Consider the following 27764-nt stretch of genomic DNA (forward strand, 5'->3'; position numbering starts at 1 on the left):
AGGGATGTGTTCAAGGCTAATAACTAGGTAACTCTTATTTTCTTTCTCCTTGTCCTACACATTTTCATAAACACATAAGGGACAATGAGTAAGACAGGAAAGCCTGAGCCTGTGTTAAAAACGAAAACAAAAGCACTACCGTCAAGTCGGCTTCAACTCATGGCAAACCTATGTGTTTCAGAGTAGAAGGGCACTCCATAGAGTAGTTAAGGGCTGTGGTCTTTTGGAAGTAATCACCAGGTCTTTCTTCCAAGGTGCCTCTGGGTGGATCTGAACTGCCAACATTTGGTTAGTAGCTCAGCACTTAACCGTTTGCAGCACCCGGACACTTTATGAGTATATAAAGCATATGTAAACTAGAAGATAGTCTCTTAGACTACATAGTTTTTGTGTTAAGTACATACTTATGATGTCTGCCCGTGATATCATTAAGCAAATTAGACTTAATTATAAACCAATCAGCAAATTTATGACAATTGGTTCCAGCTACAGGAATGATCAAAACTGCTGATTCCAATGTACTAAAACCAATGAAATAAGAGTTCCCCACTGTTTTGTCCAGGAGAGTGTTTGTAGCTATTTTTAAGACGAAATCTTTCCCTGACATAGCAGCTTTTTTGAGTATATCTTAAACCATTCATTCTATCCATTTAAAAAAAAAAAAAAAGGGAGAGTCCTCCTGTAGAAATAAAAAGGGCCGGGTGGGACAGAGAGGGAAGTCTCTGTGTTTTAGAACAGTGCACAACTGGTGCACAGAAGTTGCATACGTTAGAGTGCAGGCAGCAAATCCCCATGCTCCATCAAGTGTGTGTGGAGAAAAGAAGTGGGGAGGGCAAAGGGAAATTGTACATACAAATCCATGGCTGACTGGCCTGGGATGTTGGAAACACCTCATGTGATTTAAACACAAGACAAGGCTAATGAGATCTGTCACAATAACCAAGTGTGGGTCTTAGAAGTCCACCCAGAAAAGTGGAAAGAGAGGTTTCATTTTGCAATCTAGAAATCAAAGGCATGAGAGACTATGACCCAATCAGTTTAGTTTTGTCTTGAAAAATAATCACAAAATATTGAAACAAATGTCATCGGTTGCCTTAATTCAGGTATGCATAATTAAACAGTACCACAGACTTTATTGAGCAATTGAAAATATACACAAGAAACAATAGATTTTTTTCTCTGTACTTTTTTTTTTTCAAGTTTGACTTTTTTCCAATTTTAATAACCCAGTTTCCATCATGAAAAGGGCACTTGTTTCTATGGTAGCGGTGTACAGCTTGCTCAGTTCCAAGTACTGTTTCCACACTTCTTCCTTGCCATTGCTGAGGTTGTATCTCCACTTGCTCAGGAAGCACATTCTACCTGATTTCAGGAATCGACCCCCTAAGTTGTTCTTTCAGATTCTATTTCTCCATAGAGTTCTGCTAACTTTCTAAACTCAGGACCCCAGTCTCCAAGGTATTGATAATCCTGGTCCGATTGTGTTGTTGCTGAATCTAACGAGCTGATAGACCCAGCTTCTGATCTCTGGCCCTCATAGGCATAGGTCTGAAGAGAGTCATAAGGAGGGACGCTGGGGTCTAGGTCTGCTTCTGCCAGTCTTTGCTTAATAAATTCCTGAACATCTATACTTTCCAGGGTGGACAATGTCTGGTGCCTGGGGGTGAGTTTCACTTCAGGTCTGATATCTCGACGGTACTTCAGCTCCTCGGCAGCGGACGGATTCCTCAAAGCTGTGATGTCAAAGGCCTCAGTGTCCTCTTCTCCGCCCCCCTCGTCATCATAGGTGACCACGTTCTCCCGCACATCCTCCTCTGAAATGATCAAGTGTTCTTTTTTGCTGCGCCTCAGGGTGATAAAAAGCACTACAATTGCTGAGGAAAAATGCAAAGAGGATGAAGAGATAGAATAAGTAAAAAGGGATTTTTTGGATAGTTGACATAAGCAATTCCCAATACCTGTTCTTAACCACTTTCCAGAATTACTGTAAGTATTGTAATGTACCCTTGATCACGGCATTCTCTGACTCCCAATTCAAGAATTTTAATACACCCAATAATATAAAAACAAAAAAAAAATTATCTCTACAAAACATTTGAAATCACTGATCTTTAGAAAACCATTAACATTCTCATTAGCCATTTTTACTAAGTCAGTATTATTGACTCAGATTGCACTGCAATAGTTTTGTGTTTAAAGTGAAGAGAATGGAAAATGATATGTATTTTGACTAGAGAAATAATGGATTATATGAATTAGCTATGGGTATTTAATCTTCTAGGTAGATTCACTAACCAAAAATGAAATCAAACACATTGCCGTGCAGTCAATTCCAACTCAGTGATCCCAGATGCAGGGTATTTTCATTTTCTGTGAACTAAAAAAGCAGGGAGTTTATACCTTAAACCTTTTACTTTTTGATATTTTGTAGGAAATCAAGGCTGGAATATTTGACATAATTGACACCTTTTCTCCCTTATCCTTTAGAATTATGAGGCATTAATACTTGCATTTATCTCTCTAGCTGCAAATAGAATGTTACTTTATTTGTATACTTACCAATTTCTAAAATGTTCTTCAGTTAACTACTTAATCCTCACAACAGAATTGTCATTTTACCCCATTTTTCAAATAAAGAAATTAAGACTAGGGAAAACTTACATAAATGACTGTTACAAGACTAAGGTTATACAGATGATAGGTGGAAATGCTGAGACCTCAATATATGACTTCTCACACCAAAGTCAATGATATTCACACCACCATATTAGGCTTTATTATTCAGAAACATGGACAACAAACTCAGTGACCAGTTGGGCATTTGGCTTAGGGTAGATCTTGCCAAGTACAATGTTATAACCACTGGATAAAGTAATATTGGGCACCTTGTTTTCACCATTTTCTTTTATTATGCTTTAGGTAAAAGTTTACAGCTCAAGTGAATTTCTCATTAAAATTTATACACATATTGTTTTGTGACATTAGTTGCAGTTTCCACAATGTGACAGCATACTCCCCCTTCCCACTTTGGGTTCTCTGTGTCCATTCAACCAGTTCCTGCCCTTTCCTGCCTTCTCATCCTGCCTCTGGACAGGAGCCACCCATTTAGGTCTCATGTATCTTATTGAACTAAGAAGCACACTCCTCTTGTCTTGTCTAATCTTTGTCTGAAAAGTGGGCTTGGAAAATGGTTTCAATTCTGGGTTAACAGTGCATCCAGTGGCCATAGTTCCAGGGGTTTCTCCAGTCTCTGTTAGACCGTTAAGTCTGGTCTTTTTACGTAAATTTGAGTTCTGCTCCACACTTTTCTCTGGCTTTGTCCAGGACCCTCTGTTGTGTTCTCTGTCAGGGCAGTCATTGGTGGTACCCGGGCACCATCTAATTCTTCTGGTCTCACGCTGGTGGAGTCTCTGGTTTATGCTGTCCTTTAGTCTCTCGGGCTAATATTTCCTTGTGTCTTTGGTTTTCTTCATTTCCCTTTGCTTCAAGTGGGATGGGACCAATTGACACATCTTAGATGGCCACTCCCAAGCTATTAAGACTCCAGACATCACTCACTAAAGTGGGATGCAGAACATTTCCTTAATAAACTTTGTTATGCCAATTGATTTAGATGTCCCCTGAAACTACGGTCCCCAGGCCCAGCCCCAGATACTCCGTCCCTCAAAGTGTTTGGATGTGTCCAGGAAACTTCTTTGCTTTTGCTTTGATCCAGTTGTGCTGACTTCTACTGTATTGTGTGTCGTCCTTCACTTCACCAAAGTTGATCCTTTTCTACTATGTAGTTAGTGAATCCCCTTCCTCCTCCCCCCACCTTCGTAACCATCAAATAATGCTTTTTTCTGTGTTTAAACTTTTCTTGAGTTCTTATAATAGTGGCCTCATATAATATTTGTACTTCTATGACTAATTTCACTCAGCATAATGCTCTCCAGAGTCATCTATGTTGTGAGACTTCATGGGTTCATCATTGTTCTTTATTGTTGCATAGTATTCTATCGTGTGTATGTACTGTAATGTGTTTATTCATTCGTCTGTTGATGGACACCTAGGTTGTTTCCATCTTTTTGCTACTGTGAACAATGCCGCAATGAACATGGGTGTGCATTTCTCTATGCCATTTTCAGTATCTCCAAATCTTCGTATTTGATTATTTTTAACCATTAATAAAAGGAAATTGTTATTTCATTTCAACATTATTTTAAACTACGTCATCGAGCCTTAGATCCTTTGCTCCAATTCTACAGATTCTTTTCTGCTCAGACGATGATCTAGGCTTTATGGCAATAGTCATGAGGATCAGTAATGTTCTAAACATTTTTTCCAATAATCAGAGAAGCACATATGCGTGCAATATTTGCAAATATATGTTAGACTTTGAACATGTATTGAATTAAAACAGGGCTCCTTTGAATACATATGTATACACACATATACACATATAAACAAACACACTCACACAAAAAACAGTTGCCATCTAGTTGACAACAACTCGTAGAGTTGGACCGTGTTCCACAGGGTTTTCAATGGCTGATTTTTTGGAAGTAGTTTGCCAGGACTTTATTTCCAGGCACCTCTTTGTGGACTCCAACCACCAACTCTTCAGTTAGCAGCCAAGCACATTAAACATTTGCACCATCCAGGAACTGCCATATATACAATAAATGCATTTCTATGCAATATTTGCAGATACGTGTATCCCAAATATGGTATATACATGGTATGTATACGATATATATATGTGTGTGTATTCATTTATTTAAAATTCACATTTAGTTGAGTGTTCTGTATTTCATGTGGCAAACATAATTATATGTAAACTGCAACAAATTATTGCAAAGCAACCAAACAGCAGGTTATCTTTCCTACGGTAAAGGAAATAATTTATCTGGCAGAAACCACCCCTGTACTCTGTACCTCTACAAAGGTAACCTATTCTAACTTATATAGTTATTGTTTCCTCACTTCTCTTTATCACTTAACCACCATTTTATGTATATCCCTAAACAATATAGATTAATTTTGTGGGTTTTGAAATAGATATCATAACGCAATGTACTTCCAAAAGTTGAAAATATGAAGAAGAGCAATAGATTTTTATCCAGTAGGGCAAAAGGTAATTATGATAGAGAGGTCAACTATGTGTGGAAAAGGATGGTCACAGTGCACTCACTTACAGGGGTCTCACTTTCCAGAGGAAAAGCAAGTGAGAACCTGTGTGAATAAATGCATATATATATCTACACACACACACACACACACTCTTATTGATATAGTTAGGTTCCGAAGACCAGATTGTTATATGAAATTGGTGTTATGCAAAAATGGAAGATGACCACATCAGGCCAAGAATGGAGGATGACTACATTATTACATAGCTGCCAAGTTACATCATTACTTAACTGCCAAACCACTAAGAATCATAACCCAGCCAAGTTGACATATAACCTTAGCTATCAAAGCCAGCGTTACTCTCACCTCACACCTCAGTGTTCGTACGTACATTGTTAATGAACAGAATATTTTTTACTATTGTCATAAACGCAAAATGTCAGATAATAAGTTGATAAATGAGGAGGAGTATAGAGAAAGATGATGAGTGAACAATGAAGGAAAGTATGGAATCAAAGGCCATAAACAAGATAATGGTAAAATGCAATGGGGAAGACAATGGAAGATGTGGAGAAACACCAGAAAGATCAACCGTGCTTGGAATGGAGTAGATATATTGAGTTGAAAATGAGAATGAGATATTGATGCTACATGTGGCTCTATTTCACAAATATTGTGCTGTAGAATAAAAGAGCTTCCTGTACATACATGTTGCTATACTTTAAAGACATTACTAATTCAATACTCTTTGAGGGGAGGGGACTTGAAAAAAAAGTCTTTTGCAGAATGCGGTAATATATGTCTTTAGTACTTTGATATTTGTTTTAGTGAAAATCCAGTGTGGTGTTGTTTTTAGGTGTCGTGGATTCAACTCCAATTCATTGCGACCCTATGTACAACAGGACAAAACAGAACAATGGTCCTGTGCCATCCTTAAAATCGTTGTTATGCTTCAGCCCATTCTTACAGTCACTGTGTCAATCCATTTCATTGAAGGCCTTCCTCTTTTTCGCCGACCTTTTACTTTACTACGTAGGATGTCCTTCTCCAAGGACTGGTCCCTCCTGATATCATGTCCAAAATACATGAGATGATTTCTTTCCTTCCTTGCTTTTAGGGAGAATTCTGGCTTTACTTTTTCCAACACATATTTGTTCTTTCTTTTGGGAGTCCTTGGTATATTAAACATTTTTCTTCAACAGCGTTATAAAAATGCATTATTTTTTTCTTCTTTCTTTCTTATTCATTGTCCAGATTTTGCATGAATGTGAGATGACTGAAAATACCATGGCTTGGGTCAGGCACACCTTAGGCCTCAAGGAGACATCTTTGCTTTTTAACACTTTAAAGAGTTCTGTTGCAGCAGATTTGCCCAATGCAATGTGTACAGGTCTCTAATTCAAAGCTTCAAAAAGCAAGAACTCACTTCATTCTAAGACTTTATTCTATTCAGAGATTTAGATGTACCAAAATTTTCTTTTTACTATAAATCAAGTTATTTTCCCTTATGTTGAAAAGGTTGGTGGCTTATGTGAAGGGAATTTATGGGCATGTACAGCAGGGAGAAAGTGATCAATGCTATTTTAGAAGCATAGAGGTAATTTATATCCTTCGTCAATATTTATATATTGTTTCAAGCCTCATGTGTACTCCATATTTGCCTAATGGAATATAAGGGCAGATTTGGAGTTATTATTATGATAGTTTGTATCTCCTTGCCCCCCAAAAGAGAAGAAAATATGCCTGATATATTTTGATGAAAAATATACATACTAATAATGTTTGATGTTTGAGGGCTTATCCCTATTTTTCCCAGACATAGATAGTTACTTGCCTATAACCAGTGATCCACAGATTTGTTATGAACCTATTTCACAGAAGGGTGAAAGTATAATGAGACTTACAATCTAATACACTATTAAGGGTGAAAGGGGATGTTGTTTATAATTACATCAGGGCATCAAGGCAAACCTGGACATATGGTCCCTCTAGTTAATGGCAAATTCAAATCAAGTCAGAGAATAATGAAACATGACTGACATGGTGCTCCAATGAAATGCTTTTCATTCATGTTGGTTCTGGGTATTTTTGGAGCATATGGCATACAGTAGATACTCCAAAAATAATTCTTGTGTGGAGGAACTAAAGCATGGTCTCTGTGAAAGTGCTAACGTAGCATTATGTTAAGTGAATCCTCATGGAAATTGCCTTCTTAGGAATACGATTAAAAAAAGCTTTAAAGCAGCTAATGGTTATTAATGATACTAAACACTTAAAAATGCTATTTGACTTGAGAATAATTTTTAAATATTTGAAAACCAAATTAAACATTTCATAAAAATCCCAATATGAAAGTATATTTTAAGAAAGTGAGGAAAGATAATATTGTAAACTTGAGAATGAAATATTTTTTTTAAAAAATGGCAATCGAAAGAGTTTATGTGAATCACCTTCTACATTCTATCAGCCCACACATGTGATCAAAGGTACTTCTTCCCTCAGTGGCTAATCTGGCAAAATAGGAAATGATAGGTCCATGACATTGTAAAAGAAATAGAAGACACAGAATTTACCTTTCTTTGCTCAAAATTATAAATGGTTTCTGGATTGAGACTTATTGAATAAGCTGCAGTATTTTTGAGAGGTCTCTATTCTAAAAAAAAAATCCTATTATTGGTTGAAATTTTAAACTCACTTGTTGCTACCTTTTTAATTTAAGAAAATTGAATTTGTCTAGTTTTATTGATTTATTTTATTCACACAGGAATTCAAATTTGGGAAATTTTTTTGTGTGTGTTTATTTCCTTGTATCTTTTTTTTTTTTTTCTTCTTTGCATTATATCATGTGTAATCCCAGTTCCTGGAGCACTAAGGGTCCTCAGTTTTCATAACTCAACCTTTCAATACTTGCATTTGAATACTGAATCTCAACAAACTCCCCAAAATATCTTTCATAGCTGAATCCCTTCCCCCACCATAGCTTTTGTTGTTTTTCATACCATCATATTATGTTAACTAGTATCAGTGGAATTGAGGTGTCCAAAGTCGGGGAGATTATTTTAGTTAATCCTTCCAGTGAAATTGGCCACACCTGGTGGTGGTGCCTCTCATTGTAACCTTAGTTTTTCAAAACAAAGAAAGATCAAATAACAAGTAGTTTGGCAGCCATCTTCTCACCCACGCCAACTTTCTCTCCTAGTCCATCACTCTCTTCACATCCAATCTGTCCTACTCTCCATTTATCAGGAAATTTACATCTAAAAATAGGCAGTGATCCAGCTCTATCACCCAGTTCATCTGGCCATGTGGGATGTGTGGAATGGAAAAATAGCTGTCAGAAGTGTGATTCAAATCTTGGCTTGGTACCTTCTTGTGCCAAGCATGATTATGGTCTCCTCTGCCAACTGTCCTTGTCCCATTGGCAAGTGAAGGACTGGGGTTAGGAAAGAAATGTCAGTTTCCTAGGAGAGAGAGAGGACTCCAACTGCCTCCTATTCTGGCACCAAACTCTGAGTGAATAATGAATTAAAAACTCATTGCCGTCAAGTTAGTTCTGACTCATGGTAGCCATATGACTGTAGAGTAGAGCTGCCCTCAACAGGGTTTTCAGGAATATTTCCTTTTGGAAGCAGATGGCCTGACCTGTCTTCCAAGGTGCTTCTGGGTGAATCTGAACCTCTAACCTCTAGGTTATTAGTTGAGTGCTTAACCATTTGCACTTCAATGGGACTCCTGATTGAATAATGAAGGCCTGCTCTAAATTACCTTCCATTTTCATGTAAAATAGATTTGAAATAAAGGAAGTCTGGACAGAAAGTATTCCGACTCACATGATGTGAACCTTGCATTTATAGTTCAGCCCATTTGTTTTTCAAGCACCATTTTCAGATGATCATATGCACAGAAGGAGTCTGCCCATATTATAAAATACTGAATCATATACTACCTAAAATAAAATATTAATACAAATAACAAAATTTTACAGATGGCCGTAAGGCCCTTACAGCAGAAACTTCATTTTCAGAGACTAAAAATAAAGAAAAGAGACACTGAATGGGTTGTCTAAGATCACACAGCTAATTACTGGAAAAACTTGAGCTGGATTTATAGATGTATGGTTATTTTCACAAACTCAAAGCTGAAAGTTAAAATATTTTTAATATTAAAATATTAATTTCACAATTTGTTTAGTTGTTAGGATTGAATGTGATTTCAAAATTACAAATTTAAAATAAAGATTTATTACTTTTGATGTTGCGATCTTATTTTCTTGAAAATAGTCAAGAAACACAATAACTTCGGTATAGTTTTTTAATTACAAACAACTTCATTGTTGAGTTTGTTGTCTAAGCAATTTGTGAATAAAATAAATGCCCTTAGAATGCCATGGAAATATAAATTACATTCTAATTAATGTGTGATAAACCTAAGATCAAAAAATAATTCTACAACATTTGGATAAAACTGTAAAAACACATTTGAGTTTAATAAAACATGAAAGAATAAAGTAAACAGATAAGATAGCACCTTTGAGTCATTAGTATGGAGAGACAGCATAACATTTAGAAATGTTCTGTTATTTACCTCTAAGAGGAAACATTTCCAGAAAATCAATTGAAAGGAAACCTTTTTCACATGATAATATGTTGCTTTACATAATACATTTCAAAATTTACTTGTACATTAAAACAATTTAATTACTTTTTGAAATTTTCTCTTAGTATATGAAAATGGTTTTATGACACTAAACAAAACAAAATGAAAAATCCAAGGATAAAATGCTTCCTTCCAGTGAACTATCCTTTAAAGATTCTGGAAAAGAACTTATAGTAAAATCACTGATTCTATTACTTTTGATTTCAGTTAAGAACCCTAGAAGGATGAATGTTTTAGTTGTCGTTGTATTTTGTTTTTGATTTATTTTTTCTTAATTTTTAAAGGAAAATATTAATGTCTAAAGAAGATAACAAATGTTTCCAGTAATCAATCGATTAATTAATTTAATACATTGGTTTTCCTGGTTTCCTTCTCTACCATGCCTCTACTTTATGTCTCTACTACACTTAAACAGTTTTTAATAGTGCACAAAACCTCCATTTTGCTAAATGCAGTTGATGTTTTCTGTGCTCAATTTACTTAACATTTCAGCAGCTTTGGACACTGCTGAATATTCTGTCCCCTTTGATATATTTTTCTCTTGACTATGTGGTGTTATATTTTATTTCCTTCTTTCTTCTCTGACCTCTTCACTCTCTTCTGCTATAAAATTGGAGTTTCTCAGAGCTCAGTCTTAGTCCATCTTTAAGACAGAGAACAGAGGGGCCCCCATATCTGCAATTCACATAAACAAATTAAAGTAACTAACAGGAAATGGGCCAGGGCGCAGAAACAAAGCCATTCCCCAGAAGGATGGGGCAGGGTATCAGAAAACAGACACAAACTTCTTTAAAGTTTTCTTTCAGAAGCAGCTGGATGAAACCAGCCACAGAGACATGCGCAGAACATCTACCTGTGACCACTGTGTGACCTTCCACCGGGGCAGTGAGGGACTGCAGCTGCAGCTGGGGAATTGAACTCGGGGAGCAAGAGACTGCACAGGTGCTACACCCCATAATAAGCCCTGCTACCAATCATAGAGACTTCCGGGACAGGAGCTATCTTAAAGCTATCTTAAAAAGGTGCTATGATTTATGATTGCACTGTAGTTAGCATATCTCTGCCCAAACGGGATGCCTCCTGGAAAACCATGCCTATACGTATGAATAAACATAAATCTGTCCTTTTCCCAAAACCGTTAAAAACCCATGCAAATCCTTTGTTCTGTGACACGGAGGTAAACATTGCCTAGGCCCTCCTCATCTCTGCTTGCAAGCCTCTTCAATAAAGCTTTGCTCGTGTGGAAAACTCTCCGTGCCTTACCTACTCATTCTTGACCAGTAAGAGGCAAGAACTTTATTTAACTGAAGGCATAAAGGCACCGGCAACATCTTCTCTCTTTATATTTTCTTTCTTTAATGAATTCTAAAAAGTGTACTTCCAGTGTTCCAGAAGATAGGGGCCCACATTCAGCAAGGCATGAAGTTTCTTCCTTGATTTCCTTCTAACTCACTCACATATCTAATTTATCAAAGATCACTTTTGATTTCACCTAGTATTTCTCAATATTGTTCAGTTTTTTCAACTCCACTCTAAGTATGCTAGTCCAAGCTATGCTATGTCTGAACAAGACAACTGCTTTGACTTCCTAGTTGGTTTGCCTACATGTTCTCTTGCCTCCATGGGATCTCTGCTCTCTGCTTCATTCACAGTCATCTATTTTTCAGAATGCAAATTTTATAATGGGATTCTCTTGCTTAAAATCTTCCTTCACACTAGAGAAAAAACCTACCTTCTTTAACATACTCCCCAAGGCCTCAAACTATCTCACCCCTACCTTTATATTCATCCTCCTTTTTTAGCCTCAATCCACCTTGCTCTCCACTCTTTCTATGTGAGTAACTTGTGTGGTGCACCAATAACAAAACAAGAAACATTACTGGGAAGAATACCCTTGTCTCTCCAGAGCATAAAACTGAGTAAACACAGTACCAAGAAAGGAGCAAAACATAAGACTGTTAAGAGGAAAACAGAAGGGAGAGGCCACACTAGAAAAGTAAACAGGTATGCTCTTTAAATTATGAAAACTAGAAGCATCGACAGTCTTTAAGTCTATTATTCTTGTTACAAAAATATGGATTTTTTAATTTTGTTTTAAATGATAGCTCCAAAGAGTTTATAGAAATACCAATGTTAAAGGTGACTGTGATCAGATTTAGACTATCACAACAGATAATGTAAAATTAGATAATAAAACTAAATACAATACAAATCTCAAATTAAAAAAAAAAAAACTCTATTGGTTTTAATAGAATCTAAGAAAAAAACCTTAATATCTCTAGGTTTAAAATTTGTGGTTTAGAGTTAGTATTTTAAAATTCAGCTAGCACTGATAATTAACTAAATAGTTTGGACTAATATTATCACATAAATATCTACAAGACATCTATATTTAATTGGTTTTCATATTTTTTTCTTTTTCATATTCCTTTTAGAACGATGCCATTTGAATTCTTGGAAATAAATTGTAAAATTCCTTTCAAGAAGGAATTTAGAGTTTTTCTTAATATAAACTTTATTATTTATTTTTGTTAGTGAAAATAAAGACAGCAAAACATATACCAATTCCACAACTTCTACATGTGCAATTCTGTTACATTGATCATACTCTTCAAGTTGTACAACCCTTCTCGCTACCATTTTCCAAATTATTCTATCACCATTAAGATAAACTCACTGGCCCCTAAACTCCCCATTTAACACTTGGAGCTGCTATTGTTATTCCCATCCCATATCGGTAACTCTTTAAAAGAACATAACACTCAAGGCAGACACTCTTTACCAACTTTTTTTTTTTTTTTTAATTGTTTGGTTTAAAGACGACTTCAGGGGATAGCCTCAGTCTAAGGTCCAACATTCAATGATTATCTCAGAACAATAGCTGCTGGGGGGTGGGGGTGGGGGGAGGTCACCCAGCTCCAGTTGCTCCAGAAAGTCTGGACTCCACAATAACTTGAAATTCCCTTGAACATTCCTCGGCTCCTCCTCCCCCCCCACCCCACCCCTTAACCAGGACTCTTCTATAGAATCTCTGGTAGAACACTCTGCAATAGTAGCTGGGCTCCATCCAGGCCTTCCAGCCCCATGGCAAATGAGGCAGCCATTCAGGAAGGCAACAAAACACACACTTCAGTCCCTCTTCCAATTCCTGACCCCTCACTCTGCTGCTCCAGGCTAACAGAGAGCAGCTGTTGTGCCTTAGATGACCACTAACAAGCCTTTAAGAACCCAGGTACCATCACGCAATGAACCAGGAGGCAGGTCAAAAACACCAAAAAATTAGGCAAATTAACTGGGATGTCCCATGAAACCATGCTCCTAAATTCTCCAAACCAGGAGAACAAATAACATGGGGTGTCTGGCTGGATATAAGCAGTATCAACAGTTGCATTTGTTGTTGTTGTAAAAACATACATATTCGTAATACATCATTTACCAATTCAACCCCTTTCAGGTGTATAGCCTAGTGATACCAATTACATCAACCATGTTGCGCAACTTTGTCCTTAATGGATGCTATATTTCCTATTACCATAAACAAAAACTCACCACTCCTCAAACAATGACTCCCCCCTCCCCCTGCCTTTCCTCCCTGGTAACTACTATGAACTTTGGTCTCTGTACATTTGCTTATTCTTGTCATTTCATCTAAGCAAGATCATATAATATCTACTCTTTTATGACTGGCTTATTTCACTTAACATAATGTCTTTGAGGATCATCCATGTTATAGCATGTATTAGGAATTCATCTCTCTTTACAGTTGAGCAGTATTCCATTGTACGTATGTACCACGTTTTATTTTATTTACCTATCCATTCATTGATGTACATTTAGGTCACTTCTACCGTTTGGCCATTGTGCAACGAACGTTGGTGTGTATGTGTCTGTTTGTATCCCAGCTTTTATGTATACATCTAGGAGTGGTGTTGGATTACATGGTAGTTCTATTTTTAGTTTTTGAACAAGGCTAAAATATTTTCCACAGTGGCTGAATCATTATATATTCTCACCAGTAACAGATAAGGGTTTCAATTTTCCCACATCCTCACCAACATTTGTCATTTTCTGGGGTTTTCATTTTGCTTTTTTTTTTCTCTTAGCCATCCTAGTGGGAATGCACTGGTATCTCATTTTGGTTTTGATTTGCATCTCTCTGATGGCTAAAGGGAAACCCTGGTGGTGCAGTGGTTAAGTGCTAGGGCAGCTAACCAAAAGGCTGACAGTTTGAATCCAGCAGGCACTCCTTGGAAACTCTACGGGGCAGTTCTACTCTGTCCTATAGGGTCTCAATGAGTCAGAACCAACTGGATGGCAATGGGTTTGTTTTTGTTTTTGTTTTTTTTTTTTTTTGTTTGATAGCTAAAGACATTGAGGACCTTTATATATATATATATATATATATATATATATATATTTTTTTTTTTTTCCATTTGGTTATCCTCTTTGGTGAAATGTCCTTTCCAGTCCTTTGCCTATTTTTTGATGGAGTCATTTGTATTTTTTTTAGCTGAATTGTAGTTCTCTATATATAAAAAAAAAAAAAAAAAAAAATTTAAATATATTTTGGATATTAGACCCTGGGGTTTAGAATATTTTAATATTTATTCTTCTCAAAAACTAACCTTTCCTAAAAGCTTCTTCTTAAATTTCATCTTTTCCCCCAACTTTCTCATTATATTGGAATCAAATTGTTTCTAGAGTAACTACAGTATTAAGAAAGTTAATTAAAAAGAATTCTGTGAAGCTCCGTTTTTTAGTCCACATTATCCAGTCCAAATTCTTAACTTTGGTAAAAACGTCTCTCCCCTCCCTACCCCAACCCCCAATGCACTATGGGACATAGAGGATATATTCAGAATTTCCATCATACAACGTTACCATGTAGAATGACTTACCCAGGAGAATGACAACACACAGAAGAATAGCGATTAAGGCTCCTGTACTCAAACCCGCCGAGGACAGGAAGGCTTCCGCATGGCAGGTCCGCACACGCCCATCTCTCTCGCATGCACAAACCCTGATGGTGAGGGTGCTGCTGCTGCTGAGAGAGGGGATTCCACCATCAGAGATCATAATGGGGAGATAATACACATCCTGAATAGTTCGACTAAATCTCCTCCGCCTTGTCAGAATGCTGGCTGTGTTATCTATGACAGACATAAGCAAAACAAAATGTACTTAGTAAAGTCGCCATGAAAGAGTCACATTTCCTTTAATGGATAAAATGGGTATGTGTAAGCTTTTCATTTATTTTTTTTTATTTTTTCAATTTATGAAATGGACGAGGGTTCATGAAGGGGCAATGATTAAAGAGTAACTAATACCGAGTCTCAAACTGAGAAACCAATCTGAAAACTTAATACAGCACCATCTAAGGGGGAGGAAAAGTAGTGGAGGATGGGGAAGGAGAAAGCAATACCTATTTTGGACATAAACATACTAGCCAAAATATTTAAAAGGATACAGATGACTTTAAGCCAGTAGGTTCCAAACTTTGGGGTGTACCAGTAGACCTGACCCCAAACTTGATAATTCTAATTGTAAATATGGAGCAGTCATCTGTATTTTCAGCAAGCTGTCCAGGTGCTGTTAATGCACAATTAAAACCGAAAAATGGCCGGTGTGGACAATTTTTTTTTTTTTTTTTATAGAGTTGCCAGGTCAACTAATCATCTTCTTTAAACTTAGCTGTGATTAGAAGCAATCTTCTTATAAAAAAACACACCATGGAAAAGTCAATATTGAATAAAATAGACAATTATTTGTATGTGTTTTTAAGATTTTTTTTTATACTATATAAAATGCCTACATAACATATTTTGTTAAATCCCCACAACCTTGTGGGAGGGAGGGTGTTAAGTTCCTTACTTTATGGGAAAATAATTTATATTATAAATAATAATTTAAAAATAAATAACTCGAGTCTCAGAGGACAAGTTGCTCAAGTTCACAAGGGTAGTGAATGGTCAGGACTCAACTCTGCCATACTCTAGAACCCTGATCAAACCACAATGCCTCGCTGCCTCCAATAATTTACCTCCAGTCAGCAATGATGCCATCAGGTTCACACACCACACGATTATCTCAACGCTGTTGTAATTCCAGAATGACTTTGATAAAGATCCCTATGGTGCTGCTCAGGTTCCCTTCAAGGGATAGCTCAGTGCCACAGTTGCAGCTGCTACCTGGACCAAGGTCACATTCTTTTCTAGTGGCACATAATCGATGACCCATTACTGCCAGAGTATTAAAGTCGAATCATTTCTGCCCAACCCAAGCAATTCTGAAGGGCCAGTATAGATCCATAGCTTTCCCTGAGATCAGCTGAGGTGGCATTAAAAGTGGATGGTAGCTTGACTTTTGCCTCTGTCCAACCCTTCTTCCTTCTGCTGCCATCCACTGGTGTTGATCCCAAGGGCACACTCCACTACACATCCTACACGTTAAACTCCATTTCTAAAGTCTGCTTCCCAACCTGTGACAACACCTGTTGGTTAATTACTTTTCACTAAGTAAGTGACTTATTAGATAATTACTTTAGGAATTCTTTCTCTCATATCACTTCCCTTCAGTTTGAAAATAAAAATTCTGTTTCTTATATATATATGTTTATGATAGTGATGATTCCATATCCTACAACTGTATTTTCTTGACAATACATTGAGAAATTAATCAAATAGAAAGATAATTATCTTTTACACGTACTCATTGTAATAAGGAGCCCTGATGACGCAGTGGTTACATGCTCAGCTGCTAACAGAAAAGTTTGTGGTTCAAACCCGCCAGCCACTCCACAGGAGAAAGATATGGCAGCCTGCTTCCGTAAAGATTTATAGGTTTCCAAGCTCAAGAAGAAGAGAGTGTTGACAAGTCGTGGGGTTAGCAACCAATGTCACAAAACACTATGTGTATTAATTGTCTAATGAGAAACTAATTTGCTCTGTAAGCTTTCATTTAAAACACAATTAGAAAAAAAAAAAAGAATTTTGTCAAAAAAAAAAAAAGATTTACAGCCTTGGAAACACTATGTGGCAGTTCTACCCTGTCTTATAGGGTCTCTATGAGTTGAAATTGAGTCAATGGCAATGGGTTTTGGTTATTCAATGTAATAAAGATAGTAAGTCACATAAATAGAGAGATAGATAAATAGAGAGATAAGGTTTAATCCAGGAAGATATTGAAAAAGACCATCTTGCATGTGAAAGAGGAATTAATATATATTAATAATTTATAAATACCAGTTAAGGCTTCTATTCTCAAACACTACAAGGACAGGAAGCCTTGCCCATGACAAGTCCACAGGTGCCCATCTCTCTCGCATGCACAAACCCAGATGATGAGGGTGCTGCTATGATAGACATAAGTATAGATTAAACATAGATACAGGTATATGTACAGCTATAGATATACTGTCTATCCTGAAATAGGTTTCAGAATAGAGAAACAGAAAGAAAAAAAATCCATCATGTATATAACATAGCAGTTATGGGGATCCTTCTAGAAAACCTGAACATTGAAGAAGAAAATCTATGAGTTGTAGGATGTTGAATCATGATTAATATAAGCTTGCCTATATGAAACAATTCTTTAGTCCAAGGAGAATATATGAACCAACTGTTGAATGGTACAGACACATTGCTGGCCCTCTGAAAAAGAAATGTAAAGCACTGACCCCTGGATCTTGGGAGGCACAAATAACATGTAGAATGATTTAAGTTGCCATAGTAGATAGGGACTCTCTTTAATGGCTCTGAACTTATGTAAGCTTAACTATATTGATCTGGAAGGGTGTTCTCTCTCAGGATAATTATTGGAAGTGCAATCAGAAACATGGTTAGTAACATGAAGAAACTCAGGATATGTTTCTAGTGTACTTTAAGTTCTTAAAAAAAATGCTCTAAGACTTGCAGAAATAAAAATGTTCTCTTTTTTATTTTTTTTTAGTTGAAGGTTTTGCTTTTTGAAAAGGAAAGAAGATTCAAGAAGTAAAGAGTTGTCTGCATAGGAAGTCTTAGCCCAGCGGAATAATGAACTCTTGACAAGTGGTATTGTGTACCTCACAGGAACTGCACAAAATATACTTGTGAAAAGGCTCAATAAACTTAAACAGCAAAACTTTGAACTAAATCTAAAGGGATATGAAATCTATCTATCATCTATCTATCATCTATCTATCTATCTACCTATCTAAAAAAAAAAGAAATTTTATCTATCTATCTATCTATCTATCTATCTATCTATCTATCTATCTATCTATCTATCTATCTATCTATCTATCTATCTAATCTATCTATCATCTATCTACCTACCTATCATCCACCTATCTATCTATCTATCTATCATCTATCTATCTATCTATCTATCTGTCTGTCTGTCTGTCTGTCTGTCTGTCTGTCTGTCTGTCTATCTATCTATCTATCTATCTATCTACCTACCTACCTACCTACCTACCTACCTATCTATCTATCTATCTATCATCTACCACCCATCTATATACACATTATAGATATACAATATAGATATATAGATACAAGCATATATATATACACACATATAATTGTGTTTGTTTCTATAAAACAAAACAATATGTCTTGATGAAACTGAAAAATTAGGCAACAGCAACCCTTGACATAGAATACTCAAAAAAATTAATCAAAGCATTGTAGAAAGTCTTGCATGATGCACAGTTTACTCAGATAAACAATCAACGCCCATTGAAGCAGCAGTCAAAAAATTAAAGGATGCATTGCATTGGGCAAATCTGCTGTAAAAAATTTCCTTAAACTGTTAAAAGAGAAAGATGTCACCTTAAGTATTAAGGTATGTCTGACCCAAGCCATGGTGTTTTCAATCTCCTCATATGCATGTGAAAGCTGGTCAATGAATAAGGAAGACCAAAGAAGAATTTATGCCTTTGAATTATGATGTTGGAGAAGAATATTGAATATACCACGGACTACCAGAAGAATGAACGAATCTATCTTGGAAGAAGTACCAGAAGAATGAACAAATCTATCTTGGAAGAAGTACAGCCAGAATACTCATTAGAAGTGACAATGGCAAGACCTCATCTAACATACTTTGGACATGTTAAAAGGAGGGACCAGTCCCTGGAAAAGGACATCATGCTTAGTAAAATAGAGGGTCAGTGGGAAAGAGGAAGACACTGGACAAGATGGATTGATAGAATGGCTGCTATAGTGGTCTCAAGTATAACAGTGATTGTGAGGATGGCGTAGGACCAGGTTATGTTTAGTTCTGTTGTACGTAGGGAACAACAACTGACTTGAGGGCAACTAACAAGAACAAGAACAACAATGTGAGTCATAAATTAGATATCTGCTTGACAATATCTCTAATTGCTGCTGTATACCTCCATTTCCTTTTCTCACCAAATATTTGAATCTTTATGACAAACTAAGAATGCATTTTTGTCCATTTTGAAATCATAAAACATGTTAATGGCTGTACCAAATAAAATGAGAATATGATTGCTATGAATAACAGAAACATGTAGATTATATTAATAAAGACAGTAATTTGTAAGATAATTTCCCAGCCATTTTCAGAGGTTCTTAGGTCACCTAAATCCACATCTGATATGAAGAATTTTCACCCTCTGTTGTTTCAAATACTCCTCATAAAACACATTTTCTAGCCCTTTTACCACTCCGGTCAAGGTCTTCTAAACATACTCCATTGAGTTATTATGTCATTGTTAAAACAGTAGGCCCAGAAGTGTTCACAACACTTCAGGGGTAGTGTTCCCAATGAACAGATGCAGAGAAATCTCACAGCCCTGGAGAATGATTCTCAGACTTAGCATGTTTGGGCAGCCCTGTGTCCTCATCAATGCACTCAGTTATATATATATATATACACATACATACATATATAGCCAATTTCCATTGAGTGGATTCCTACTCCGTGACCCTATAGGACAGAGTAGAGCTTCCATCAATTCCTGGAGCCCTGCGTTTTGCCAGTGTTTTCAGTGCAGCTTGGACCTCTTTCTTCAGTACAATCTGTTCTTGATCATATGCTACCTCCTGAAATGGGTGAACATTGACCAATTCTTTTTGGTACAGTGATTGTGTATTCCTTCCATCTTCTTTTGATGTTTCCTGCATCATTCAATATTTTCCACGCAGAATCCTTCAATACAGCAATTTGAGGCTTCCTTGTAGCTGTATGAATATTATCCTATAAATGACAGCATTGTATGTCAGGCTAGATCTTGAAATGTTATTTTGACAATGAAGGTGACAGTATTCCTCTTCAATCTGTCATTCCTGCCATAGTAGACCATATGATTATCTGATTCTAAATTGCCAATAACAGTCCAGTTCTGTTCACTAATGCCTAGGATATCGATATCTGTGTGTTCCATTTCATTTTTCATAATTTCTTATTTTCTTAGGTTCAGTCTTCATACATTCCACATTCTGAATATTGCTGCAGATTTGCAGCTGTCTTTCTTATACTGAGTCATGTCACATCAACAACTGAAGGGCCCAAAAACTTCATCTATGTTATGAAGGTTGACTCTATTTTGACTGACACAGCGGCTGCAACAATGAGCTCAAGCATAACAACAATTGTAAGGATGGCGCAGGAACGGGCAGTGTTCGTTCTGTTGTGCATAGGGTAGCTACGAGTTGGAACCAACTCGACGGCACGTAACAACAACAACAACTACTATGATGAGACAGCTCTTCCCCAGGTGTATTTTGAGTACCTACAACCTGAAGGCTCATCTTCTGGCACTATATCAGACAATGTTCTGCTGCTATTCATAAGGTTTTCTTTGGCCAATTTTTTCAGAAGTAGACTGTTAGGTCCTTCTTCCTAGTCTGTCTTAGCCTGGAAGCTAATCTAAAACCTGTACATCATGGATGACCCTGCTGGTATTTGAATACTGTTGGCAAAGCTTCCAGTATCACAGCAACACTCGAGCCACCACAGCAGGACAAACTGACAGACCCACGATATCTATATCTATCTATCTATCTATCTATCTATCTATCTATCTATCTATCTATCTATCTATCTATCTATCTATCTATCTATCTATCTATCTATCTATCTATCTATCTATCTATCTATCTATCTATCTATCTATCTATCTATCTATCTATCTATCTATCTATCTATCTATCTATCTATCTATCTATCTATCTATCTATCTATCTATCTATCTATCTATCTATCTATCTATCTATCTATCTATCTATCTATCTATCTTATCTACCTACCTATCTACCTACCTATCTATCTATCATCTATCTAATCTATCTACCTACCTATCTATCATCTATCTATCTATCTATCATCTATCTATCTATCTGTCATCATCTATCTATCATCATCTATCTATCTATCTATCTATCTATCTATCTATCTATCTATCTATCTATCTATCTATCTATCTATCTATCTATCTATCTATCTATCTATCTATCTATCATCTCTATATAAGCAAACCCATTGCCATCAAGTAAATTCTAACCCATATCGACCCTATAGGACACAACAGAACTGCCCCATAGGGTTTCCAAGCAGCAGCTGGTGGATTCGAACTGCTGACCTGTTGGTGAGCAGATGAAGCTCTTAACCACTATGACACCAGGGTTTCCATATATAAATAAATTATATATATATACACACACACGTATATGTACATTATATATATATGTATATGCACACATATATACATACATGTGTGTGTATGTTGTTGTTCTTAGGTACCGTTGAGTCAGTTCCAACTCATAACAACCCTACACACAACAGAACGAAACACTGCCCGGTCCTGCACCATCCTTACAATTGTTATGCTTGAGCTCATTGTTGTACATACATATATGGAGTCCTGGTGGTACGGTGGTTAAAAGCTCAGCTGCTAACCAAAAGGTTGGCAGTTCAAATCCACCAGCCACTCCTTGAAACCCTATGGGGCAGTTCAACTCTGTCATTAGGAGTCAGAATCAAACCAATGGCAAGGGGTTTGCTTTTTGGTGTATATATATGCCTATGCATGTATATAGGAGCAGTTGCAGCAGTACATTCATAGGGAACTGCCAGGAATTCAAGCCAGATTCAGAAGAGGATGTGGAAGAGGGATATCATTGCTGATGTCAGGTGGATCATGGCTGAAAGCAGAGAATACCAGAAAGATGTTTACCTGTGTTTTATTGACTATGCAAAGGCATTGGACTGTGTGGATCATAACAAATTATGGATAACATTGAGAAGAGTGGGAATTCTAGAACACTTAATTGTGCTCGTAAGGAACCTGTGCTTAGACCAAGAGGCAGTCTTTTGAACAGAACAGGTGTTTTAAAGTCAGGAAATGAGTGTGTCAGGGTTGTATCCTTTCACTAAACCTATTCAGTCTATATGCTGAGAGAATAACTTGAGAAGCTGGACTCTATGAAGAAGAACGCAGCATCAGGATTGGAGGAAGACTCATTAACAATCTGCAGTATGCAGATGACACAACTTTGCTTGCTGAAAGTGAAGAGGACTTGGAGCACTTACCGGTGAAGATCAAAGACCACAGCTTTCAGTACGGCTTAAAACTCAATATAAAGTAAACAAAAATCCTCACAACTCGACCAGTAAGCAATATTATGATAAATGGAGTAAAGACTGAAGTTTTCAAAGATTTCATTTTACTTGGATCCACAATCAATCCCTCTGGAAGTAGCAGTCAAGAAATCAAACGACATATTGCATTGGGCAAGTCTGCAACAAAATACCTCTTTAAAGTGCTAAAAAACCCAGATGTCACTTTAAGGGCTAAAGTGCACCTGACCCAAGCCACGGTGTTTTCCAACGCCTCATATGTATGTGAATGCTGAACAATGAATAAGGATGACCGAACAAGAAATGATGCCTTTGAATTATGATGCTGGCAAAGAATATTGAATATACCATGAACTGCCAGAAGAACAAACAAATCTCTCTTGGAAAAAGTATAGCCAGAGTGGTCATTAGAAACAAAAACGGTGAGACATTGTTTGGAGTCACAAATTTATAATCACTGAGGAAGGACAGAAGATCATAAGTATATATCCTCAGAGCTCTTTAGAAAGTGGATACATAACCCTATTTTTCCATTGTTTAAATTTCACCTCTGGAGAAATCTCCTCTAACCTAAAACGGTGCTGAGCAAGGAAATACAGATAACCTCCGCTTTTCGAAAGTTCGCTTTACCCCGTTTAGTTTTTACAGAAGACCTACAATCAGTACTTGTTTTTGCTAACCTAAAGAAATTCGAGAGACCCGGGGCCAAGATGGCGGACTAGGTGGACGCTAGCGCGGATCCCTCTTGCAACAAAGACTCGGAAAAACAAGGGAATCGATCACATACATAACAATCTACGAACTCTGAACAACAAGCACAGACTTAGAGACGGAAAACGAACAAATACGGGCAGACAGCGACTGTTTTCAGAACCAGGAGCCAGCGCACCAGGCAGGTGACCTTCGGAGCCCGATCTGGGGCAGAGCCCAGGGGGGCAGACGGCACAGAAAGGGGGCCCACCCCTTCCCCCCCGAACCCATCCCGGGAGGAAGTCTAGCAGGTTGGCGCGGGCGGCGTAGAGGCGCAGCCGGAGGGAGAAGCACCCGGGAGGCAGTGACTGATCTGGGAGGGGGGAGAACAGCGTCCCAGCTGGGGTGCCGTCCCGCCGGGAGTTAGGTGAGAAGCCCACGGGGCGCGAGCGGGGGGGGGGGTCAACTATATTTCCCTAAAGTGACCCCAGGGCGGGGCCCACACGTTCGTGTGGGAGGACGCACACCCAGTCCGCACGTGTGGCGTGGCACACCAGAGGGAGAAATCCCCGGAAGTGTCTGGTCTCAAAGCAGGGAAAGCAGCATCCCAGACGGGGAGCCATTCCGCTGGGATCTGGGCGCACGCGTGCGGGCAGGGCATGAGCGCGGGGTCCATTTTTATTACCCTGAATTGACCCAGGGGGCGGGCCCACCTGGTCGTGCCAGTGACACCCTCTCAGTTTGCGCAAGAGGTGTGGCACACCGGAGGGAGAAGCCCCCGGGAGGAAGTGATTGGTCCCAAAGCGGGGAAAGTAGCGTCCCAGATGGGGTGCCGTCCTGCTGGGACTTGGGGCGCGCACGAGCGGGGCGTGAGCGCGGGGTCCATTTTTATTACCCTGAATTGACCCAGGGGGCGGGCCCACCTGGCCGTGCAGGTGACGCCAACCCAGTTCACGCGAGAGGTGTGGCGCACCGGAAGGAGAAGTCCCCGGGAGGAAGTGACTGGTTCCGGAACGGGGAAAGCAGCGTCTCAACCCGGAAGTCATCCCGCTGGGATTTGGGCACGCGCACGGGTGGGGCATGACTGCGGGACCCAATTATAATCGCCTGAATAGACCCTGGGGGCGGGCCCACCCATTCGTGCGGGAAACGTCCACCCAGTGCCCACGAGCGGTGCCGCGGACCGGAGAAAGCCCCCAGGAGGAAGTGACTGGTTTCCGAGCAAGGAAAGCAGTGTCCTAGCAGGGGACCCGTCCAACCCGGATTTTGGCGAACGGGGGCGGAGCGTGAACGTGGTGTTCAGCTCTGTATTCTGTGGTGCTACACTCCTAGCTCTCAGATCCCTCCCCCACCCTCCCCAGGCGACCCCATTAACATCCGAATACCCGGAGCCAGAGGGAGAATTCAGATAGGGATCTGACTGCATTTTTTTTTAGCTGACTACTTGGAAAATCTAGTTTCCCAGTGATGGCTCGGAGACAGCAGTCCATATCAAACCACATAAAGAAACAGACCATGACAGCTTCTCCAACCCCCCAAACAAAAGAATCAAAATCTTTCCCAAATGAAGATACAATCTTGGAATTATCAGATACAGAATATAAAAAACTAATTTACAGAATGCTTAAAGATATCACAAATGAAATTAGGATAAATGCAGAAAAAGCCAAGGAACACACTGATAAAACTGTTGAAGAACTCAAAAAGATTATTCAAGAACATAGTGGAAAAATTAACAAGTTGCAAGAATCCATAGAGAGACAGCATGTAGAAATCCAAAAGATTAACAATAAAATTACAGAATTTGACAACGCAATAGAAAGTCAGAGGAGCAGACTCGAGCAATTAGAATGTAGACTGGGACTTCTGGAGGACCAGGGAAACAACACTAACATAGCTGAAAAAAAATCAGATAAAAGAATTAAAAAAAATGAAGAAACCCTAAGAATCATGTGGGACTCTATCAAGAAGGATAACTTGCGAGTGATTGGAGTCCCAGAACAGGGAGGGGGGACAGAAAACACAGAGAAAATAGTTGAAGAACTCCTGACACAAAACTTCCCTGACATCATGAAAGACGAAAGGATATCTATCCAAGATGCTCATCGAACCCCATTTAGGATTGATCCAAAAAGAAAAACACCAAGATATATTATCATCAAACTTGCCAAAACCAAAGACAAACAGAAAATTTTAAAAGCAGCCAGGGAGAAAAGAAAGGTTTCCTTCAAGGGAGAATCAATAAGAATAAGTTCAGACTACTCAGCAGAAACCATGCAGGCAAGAAGGGAATGGGACGACGTATACAGAGCCCTGAAAGAGAAAAACTGCCAACCAAGGATCATATATCCAGCAAAACTCTCTCTGAAATATGAAGGCGAAATTAAGATATTTACAGACAAACACAAGTTTAGAGAATTTGCAAAAACTAAACCAAGACTGCAAGAAATGCTAAAGGAGATTGTTTGGCCAGATGACCAATAATATAAGGTACCAGCACAATACAAGGTCACAAAACAGAACGTCCTGATATCAACACAACTGAAATAGGGAAAGCACAAAAACAAACAAATTAAGACTAATTCTAAAAAATAAATAAATAAACAAAATAATGCACACAACAGGAAATCATGGAAATCAATAGATAAACGATCAAAATAATCAAAAAGAGGGACTAAATATAGGAGGCATTGAACTGCCAGATGGAGAGTGATACAAGGCGAAATAGAAGGATACAAGTTAGGTTTTTACTTAGAAAAATAGGGGTAAATAAAAAGGTAACCACAAAAAGGAATATCAATCCCATAACTCAAGAAAAAAGCCAAGAAAAACGTAACGACTCAATAAACACAAAGTTAAACATTATGAAAATGAGGATCTCACAAGCTACTAAGAAAAACGTCTCAGCACAAAAAAGCATGTGGAAAAATGAAATGGCCAAGAACACACATGAAAAGGCATCAAAATAACAGCACTAAAAACTTACTTATCTATAATTACGCTGAATGTAAATGGACTAAATGCACCAATAAAGAGACAGATAGTCACGGACTGGATAAAAAAACACGATCCATCTATATGCTGCCTACAAGAGACACACCTTAGACTTAGAGACACAAACAAACTAAAACTCAAAGGATGGAAAAAAATATATCAAGCAAACAATAAGCAAAAAAGAAGAGGAGTAGCAATATTAATTTCTGACAAAATAGACTTTAGACTTAAATCCGCCACAAAGGATAAAGAAGGACACTATATAATGATAAAAGGGACAATTGATCAGGAAGACATAACCATATTAAATATTTACGCACCTAATGACAGGGCTGCAAGATACATAAATCAAATTTTAACAGAATTGAAAAGTGAGATAGACACCTCCACATATATAGTAGGAGACTTCAACACACCACTTTCGGAGAAGGACAGGACATCCAGTAAGAAGCTCAATAGAGACACGGAAGACCTACTTACAACAGTCAACCAACTTGACCTCATTGACTTATACAGAACTCTCCACCCAACTGCTGCAAAATATACTTTTTTTTCTAGCGCACATGGAACATTCTCTAGAATAGACCACATAGTAGGTCATAAAACAAATCTTTGCAGAATCCAAAACATCGAAATATTACAAAGCATCTTCTCAGACCACAAGGCAATGAAGCTAGAAATCAATAACAGAAAAACTAGGGAAAAGAAATCAAATACTTGGAAAATGAACAATACCCTCCTGAAAAAAGACTGGGTTATAGAAGACATCAAGGAGGGAATAAGGAAATTCTTAAAAAGCAACGAGAATGAAAATACTTCCTATCAAAACCTCTGGAACACAGCAAAAGCAGTGCTCAGAGGCCAATTTATATCGATAAATGCACACATACAAAAAGAAGAAAGAGCCAAAATCAGAGAACTGTCCCTACAACTTGAACAAATAGAAAGTGAGCAACAAAAGAATCCATCAGGCACCCGAAGAAAACAAATAATAAAAATTAGAGCTGAACTAAATGAATTAGAGAACAGAAAAACAATTGAAAGAATTAACAAAGCCAAAAGCTGGTTCTTTGAAAAAATTCACAAAATTGATAAACCACTGGCTAGACTGACTAAAGAAAAACAGGAAAGGAAACAAATAACCCGAATAAGAAATGAGAAGGACCACATCACAACAGAACCAAATGAAATCAAAAGAATCATATCAGATTACTACATAAAATTGTACTCTAACAAATTTGAAAACCTAGAAGAAATGGATAAATTCTTGGAACAATACTACTTACCTAAACTAACACATTCAGAAGTAGAACAACTAAATAGACCCATAACAAAAAAAGAGATTGAAACGGTAATCAAAAAACTCCCAACACAAAAAAGTCCTGGCCCAGATGGCTTCACTGCAGAGTTCTACCAAACCTTCAGAGAAGACTTAACACCATTACTATTGAAGGTATTTCAAAGTATAGAAAAAGACGGAATACTACCCAACTCATTCTATGAAGCTACCATCTCCCTGATACCAAAACCAGGTAAAGACATTACAAAAAAAGAAAATTTTAGACCTATATCCCTCATGAACATAGATGCAAAAATCCTCAACAAAATTCTAGCCAATAGAATCCAACAACACATCAAAAAAATAATACACCCTGATCAAGTGGGATTTATACCAGGTATGCAAGGCTGGTTTAATATCAGAAAAACCATTAATGTAATCCATC

The 27764-nt window shown here is 37.8% G+C and overlaps 1 protein-coding gene across 4 annotated transcripts in view; it reads right to left on the bottom strand.

Annotated features, from left to right (window-relative positions):
* Nucleotides 1-1183: 1183 nt before the first annotated feature.
* Nucleotides 1184-27764, bottom strand: part of LOC126063261 (cadherin-18) — a 1172813-nt gene continuing 1146232 nt past the window's right edge. For all 4 annotated transcript variants that reach the window (XM_049861519.1, XM_049861523.1, XM_049861533.1 and 1 more), the window contains 2 exons: nt 14667-14918; nt 1184-1874 (listed from right to left, as the gene is read on the bottom strand). In XM_049861519.1, coding sequence (XP_049717476.1) covers nt 1384-1874; nt 14667-14918 — 743 coding nt within the window. In that variant the 3' untranslated portion in view covers nt 1184-1383. The remainder of the gene's footprint in view (nt 1875-14666; nt 14919-27764) is intronic.

This window comes from Elephas maximus, chromosome 2, assembly GCF_024166365.1.
Source record: "Elephas maximus indicus isolate mEleMax1 chromosome 2, mEleMax1 primary haplotype, whole genome shotgun sequence".
Classification (NCBI taxonomy): Eukaryota; Metazoa; Chordata; class Mammalia; order Proboscidea; family Elephantidae; genus Elephas; species Elephas maximus.